The sequence below is a fragment of the Manihot esculenta genome, chromosome 1, assembly GCF_001659605.2.
Source record: "Manihot esculenta cultivar AM560-2 chromosome 1, M.esculenta_v8, whole genome shotgun sequence".
Lineage (NCBI taxonomy): Eukaryota > Viridiplantae > Streptophyta > Magnoliopsida > Malpighiales > Euphorbiaceae > Manihot > Manihot esculenta.
This window is the reverse complement of record NC_035161.2, coordinates 17,030,522-17,036,825: the sequence shown is the minus strand read 5'-3', so window position 1 is coordinate 17,036,825 and position 6,304 is coordinate 17,030,522. Positions and strand designations below refer to the sequence as shown.

General features: G+C 46.0%; 1 protein-coding gene across 1 annotated transcript; it reads right to left on the bottom strand.

Moving 5' to 3' along the window:
- Positions 1-2,537: 2,537 nt before the first annotated feature.
- Positions 2,538-4,109, bottom strand: LOC110607641. Its single transcript, XM_021746824.1, has 3 exons — positions 3,273-4,109; positions 2,866-3,191; positions 2,538-2,781 (listed from the first exon to the last, which is right to left on the bottom strand). Exons 1-3 carry the CDS (start codon positions 4,107-4,109, stop codon positions 2,538-2,540), a joined length of 1,407 nt encoding a protein of 468 aa, XP_021602516.1.
- Positions 4,110-6,304: the final 2,195 nt, after the last annotated feature.

Here is a 6,304-nt window from a genome sequence, read left to right as displayed (position 1 = left end):
CCAGCAAGAGGAGGCTTTAGCTTGGGTCGTTGTTCTCGAGCAGGAGCTGAGCAAATGTACCGAGGACCTGAAGAGCCTAACTTTGACTATAGATGGACTGAAGCTTCAGAATCAGCAACTTTGTCAGGAGATTAGGGTCTTAGAGGGGAGGTGCTATGCTCTTCTCGAGAATGCTAAGTTGATTGAAGATAAGGTCTGACTGGCGTGTGAGGAACGCCTGCGGGAGTACAAGGAGTCTGCTGAGTTGAGAGCAAAAATCAATCAGGCCTGCCAGAAGTGCTTGCAGGAGTATAAGGGCTCTTCAGAGTTAAAATCTGAGATTGAGCAGGCCTGCAAACACCGTCTTCAGCATTACAAAGACTCCCCTGAGCTAAAAGCTAAAATCGAGGAGGCTTGTGAGGTGCGACTTGCGGATTTCAAAGCTTTGGATGTGATAAAGCATGAAATATGGAGCAGAGGCTTCTGCATGTTCACCTCCGGGTTCAATCAGGGCTTGAAAGAGGCCAGGGACGCTCCCTCCATCCCCTTAGCTCGACTCCGAGCCCCTGAAGTAGACTCCGATGGGGAGGAAGTGCGTTATGGTGAGGACGACTGCCCTTTGCCTAAGGGGGCTCCTTGCGTAGCAACTAAGCCTCTAGGGAGGAATGTTGGGCCTGAAGGAGGGGATGGAGGAGAAGAAAATGAGCCTGGGAGAGACGATGTCAGGCCTCAGGGAGAAGGTACTATGCCTCAAGGAGGAAACGCCAGGCTTCAGGGGGGTGAGATCGTTCCCTTTGTGGGTGCTGAGAGGCAGGAGTCAGGGAGCGCTCGACTCCCAGGGGGTGATAGTGTAGGCAGTGTTGTGAATGATGATGTAATCACTAATGTAAGTCCTTTAAGGATGATCTTTCCCCCATCATCCTTGATGATTAAATAAAGCAATATTTTGTTCATTTTTGTATTTACGTTGTACTTTTGTCTTTTTGCCTTCCTTGCCTAACCATGTGTCAAGTTTTAATGAATGTGATCTTACCCTTACTTGTACTTGTGTTATTCTTGACTCCTGTTCGCCTTGCTGGTCTTCCTAAACCATTTAACTTGTTAAGGGCTTGATTTACTTCTTTCACTCTTTCTGTAGGTACTCTTTCTAACTCGATTCACTTTAAACACAAAAGTTTTTTAAGCTATATGTTCATTTGGCAAATTTCTATGGAGCTCTTGGCTAATACAGCGAGCTCGGACTTGCATAGGGATGCCTTATCATTTTCAGGCGCTTTATTCCTTTTAAGCATAACCTTATGACTATTGGAATGGGTTGGTTTTCATGCCCCACTGGGGAAAACAAGCTCGAACCTTTGGTACTTTGGACATGGGTCCAAGTTGGGAGCTCGTCCTTCTCGAGAATTTGTGAGCCCGGATTTACCTTTTTCTTTTCCCTACGCCTTGGATTTGTCTTTTGTGCTAATTCAAATCAAGGATGTTCGCATAATCGTTCCATTCTTCTATCTGATTCTTCTGGGTTGGGAGAGACCCATTGTCTTTACTTTGTTATTTAGGTTTTTTCTAGGTTGGTTTCTTCTTTCCCTTAGTTTCCTAAGTCTGGTCTCGTGCATCTTAGCTTAGGGGTTCAACCCTTTCCTTGTTTTGTCTTTTTCTAGTTCATTAGCCTAGTTCGTTGGCCTTTGTATTACTTCGTGAATAAGATTCAGGCTCATTGGCCTTACTGTCGCTTCGCCATCTCAGCCGGTTTTGTGGTGCCGGGGTCATTTTTGAGCCCGGTCACCCACCTCACTGAGGTCTTGCACAAGATTTAGGCTCTTTGGCCTTACTGTCGCTTCGTCATCTCAGCCGGTTTTGTGGTGCCGAGGTCATTTTTGATCCCGGTCACCCACCTCACTGAGGTCTTGCGCATAATTGAGGCTCTTTGGCCTTACTGTCGTTTCGTCATCTCAGCTGGTTTTGTAGTGCCGGGGTCATTTTTTAGCCCGGTCACCCAGCTCACTGAGGTCTTGCGCAAGATTCAGGCTCTTTGGCCTTACTGTTGCTTCATCATCTCAGCCAGTTTTGTGGTGTCGGGGTCATTCTTGAGCCCGGTCACCCACCTCACTGAGGTCTTGCACAAGATTCAGGCTCTTTAGCCTTACTGTCGCTTCGTCATCTCAGCCGGTTTTGTGGTGCCGGGGTCATTTTTGAGCCCAGTCACCCACCTCACTGAGGTCTTGCTTTCTTCCCTTTTTGATGCCTGTTTTTCTTTTTAAGGGAAAATAAGGCGGGCGATAAAACAACATTTTTTGACTTGTATTGTGTGGTCTATTTTATTTACATCATTTCAGAATACAAGTGTTTGTATTTCTATCATCTATATTTTTAGAGAAAGTACCTCTTCAGGTGCTGAATGTTCCATGCGTGAGGCTCTAGATTTCCTTGCATGTCTTCAATTCAATAAACACCTGGTTTGACCACTTTGGTTATCCTTCAAGGGCCCTCCTAGGTAGGTGCTAGCTTTTCCACTGCAGCTCTTTTCCCAATGGCTTCCAGCTTTCTTAGCGCTAGGTCTCCTACTTCAAGCTCCTTTCTCTGACTCTTTGATTGTAGTCGTGAGCTGCCCTCTGTTGATAAGCGGCGGTGTGGAGTTGGGCCTCTTCTCTTACTTCCTCTAGGGCATCCAAATTGCTCCTCAATTTATCACCATTGGTGTCTTCACTATTGAACTGGACTCGATGAGTGGGGACTTGTAACTCCACGGATACGACAGCTTCAGTTCCAAACGTCAGTGCGAAAGGTGTTTCCTTTATTGATGTCCTAGGGGTGGTTCGAAATGCCCATAGGATGCTATTGAGTTCGTCTGCCCAATTCTTGTCCGCTCCATCCAGTCACTTCTTTAACCCTTGGAGGATTGCCCGGTTTGTGACCTTTGTCTGTCCATTGGTTTGAGGGTGGGCCACTGAAGAGAATTTATGCCATATGCCCATGTTTCTCATGAATTCCTTGAAGGCATTGCAGTCGAATTGCTTGCCATTGTCTGATATAAGCACCCTTGGTATCCCAAATCGGTAGATGATGTTGCCCCAAACAAAGTCTATCATTTTCCTTGCCGTGATAGTGGAGATTGCCTCAGCTTCTGGCCATTTCAAAAAATACTCTACGGCCACTACCACGAATTTCTTCTGTCCGGTGATCTTAGGGAAAGGACCCAGGATATCTATGCCCCACTATGAGAATGGCCACGAACTAGATATATTGGACTAGGGGGTGGCTGGAATGTTGATTGCGTTGGCAAACCTCTGGCACACATCGCATTTTCTAACAAATTCCTCCGTCTCCTTCTTAACTGTGGGCCAGTAGTATCCTTGCCTGAAAATTTTGTTCGTTAGGGTTCCTTCTCCTTTGTGAGCTCCACATATTCCTTGGTGAATCTCTTCCATGACCCTGGTTGCTTCCTCCGGGCCTACACATCGAAGCCATGGGTTGGACTTCCCTCTCATGTATAGGATTCCTCTTACTGCTTGATAATTGGCAGCTCGGGCTGCAATTTTCCTTGCCTCGGCTTTATCTTTTGGGAGCTTTCCCTTTTCTAGATATTCTAAGTAAGGAGTCATCCAGTTCTCTCCTTCCCTGATTTCCATTACCATCGCGGTCTTCTCGTAAGCGGGCGTGTTGATATGCTGTATGTACACTTTGTCTGGGAGTTGTTCTAATTCTTCTTTAAACAAACGGCTAAGCAGGTCTGCTTCCTCATTTTCTTCTCTGGGTATTCTCTGATACCGCACTTTAACTCCTTGTTCGCTGAGCTCGACCTCTATAGCTTTCACCTTTGTCTGGTACTTTTGCATGGTGAGATCTCTTGCTTGGTATGCCCTAGTCACCTGGTTGATTACCAGCTGGGAGTCGCTGTTTATTGCTAGGTCGGTTACTCCTACCTCCGTTGCTATCAGCATTCCGTTTATCAAGACTTCGTATTCTGCCACGTTGTTGGAGGCATTGAACTCTAGCCGTAGGGCATAACAAATTTTGAATCCTTCAAGTCCCTTCAGTATTATCCTTGCACCACTACCCCTAGCACTGGATGCTCCGTCCACATACAGCTTCCATCTGAAATCTTGCCAGGGCTCTTCACTCCTTTCTTCCATTTTTTTGGGCATTTCTTCATTAGATTTCGTTTGCTCTTCGTTGAAGGAGCATTATGCTATGAAGTCAGCGAGGGCTTGGGCCTTGATGGTTGTTCGAGGTCGGTATTGCAGGCAGTATGGACTAATTTCAACAGACCAGGCCAACATCTGTCCTGACGTTTCTAGTCTGTGGAGAATCTTCTTTAAGGGTTGATCTGTCATTACAACTCCTTGATGGCTTTCGAGGTACACTCTGAATTTCCTTACTGCTAGCAACAAGGCATATGCCAATTTCTCTATGTTCAAATATATGACTTCAGCATTCCTGAGCACCTTGCTGACATAAAATATCGGCTTCTGCTCTCCCCCTTCTTCTCTTACTAACACTGCACTGATGGCTTGTTCTAAAGCTGACCAATAGATCAAGAGTTCTTCCTCGGCTAATGGGCTGCTGAGTACATGCTGTGAACTGAGGTATCATTTGAGCTTCTTGAAAGCTTCTCGGCAGTCCTCGGTCCACTCAAAGTTGGGAACTTTTCTCAGTTTCTTAAAGAATGGTAGACACCTCTCTGCAGACTTTGACATAAAACGATTAAGTGCTACCACCCTCCCTGCGAGCCTCTGTACGTCTCTTACGTAGATCGGTTTAGGCATTTTGAGTATGGCCTCCACCTTTTCTGGGTTTGGCTCGATTCCCTTTTCACTGACCATATATCCCAAAAATTTTCCACCTCTGATGAAAAAGGCACACTTGGCCGGGTTTAGCCTCATCCTATACTGTTCCAGACCCCAAATACTTCCTTGAGATCAGCTAAGTGCTATTCGAAGGTCCGACTCTTAACCACCATGTCATCCACGTACACTTCTACGTTTCTCCCTATTTGGTTTTTGAAAATTTTGTTCATTAGTCTCTGGTATGTTGCTCATGCATTTTTCAGCCCGAACGGCATGGCCTTATAATAATAGGTCCTTCCTCCGTTATGAACGAAGTCTTCTCCTTATCTGTCCTGTCCATGGGGATTTGATGATAGCCAGACATAGCATCTAGAGACGACATATAATCAAAACCAACCGTGGAATCGACCATTTTATTAATATCGGGGAGGGGGTAACAATCCTTGGGGCATGCCCGATTCAGATCAGTGAAATCTATACACATCTTATACTTGCCATTGGCCTTTTTTACTAGTACAGGATTTGCTAACCAGTGTGGGTACATGACTTCCCTGATGAACCCTGTGTCTTCTAGCTTTTGTACCGCCTCCCTGGTGGTTTGTTGCTTCTCTTTCCACACTACTCTCTTCTTTTGTTTCACTGGTTTAGCCTCGGGAAGGACGTTCAGCTTGTGGGTCATTACTTCAGGGTCTATTCGGGTATGTCCGATGGCTTCCAAGTGAAGCTTGAGGAGTGACCTCGGATCAGAGCCATTGCTTATACCTTTTGTTCTTTAGTCAGGTTGGTGTTGAGACTGAAAACCTTATATGTTTCTGCTTTTGATAAGGGGAAGGTTTCCAGCTCTTCCACGGGTTCTGTCCTGGCCTCTTTTTTCTCGTCCCTGACTTCCATGACCTCTGAGTCGCATTTCTCGTCAGTCTGGCTTGGTTCTGCCACCGTGGCCATGTACACCGCCCTTGCTTCTTCTTGCCGACCTTGGACTATCCCCACCCCTGCCTCTGTAGGGAACTTCATAGTCAAATACCTGATGCTGGTGACTGCCTCAAAGTCGTACAGTATAGGTCTTCCCAGTATTGCATTTTAGCTTAAGGGGAGCTTTACTACCAAAAACACAGCGTAGTGGGTTCGGGACTGGGGCGGTTCTCCTATAGTCAGTGCCACCTTTACTTTCCCCTCTATAGCTACCAGGGCTCCTCCGATTCCTTTAACTGGGCCTTGATCTCGTACCAGTTGATCTTCGGGGATTCTCATCTGCTGGAAGACCCTGTATGGCAATAAATTCACCTTGCTTCCATCGTCGACCAGGATCTTCCTGACTCGGTTATTGTGAATAACGGTTTCGATAACCAGGGCATCATCGTGAGGCATCTGGACTCTATGGGCGTCTTCAGGGGAGAAAGAGATGACTGATAGAGCATAATTTAGACCATTTTATCATGATGTTATTGATGTTAATTTACACTTTTTCTGCCTAATTTTGTGATTTTAATCTTATTCTGCAGAAAATGGTGTAAAGAGACAATCTAGTGAAAATGCCCCTA

Excerpts from the sequence above, each read along its gene's own strand:
- LOC110607641 (XM_021746824.1), bottom strand. The coding sequence starts at position 4,109 with ATGGAAGAAAGGAGTGAAGAGCCCTGGCAAGATTTCAGATGGAAGCTG. Across the intron at positions 3,192-3,272 it reads AATTTGTTAGAAAATGCGAT|TGGGGCATAGATATCCTGGG; the intron begins GTGTGCCAGAGG and ends CCATTCTCATAG. Across the intron at positions 2,782-2,865 it reads AACCGGGCAATCCTCCAAGG|GACATCAATAAAGGAAACAC; the intron begins GTTAAAGAAGTG and ends AACCACCCCTAG.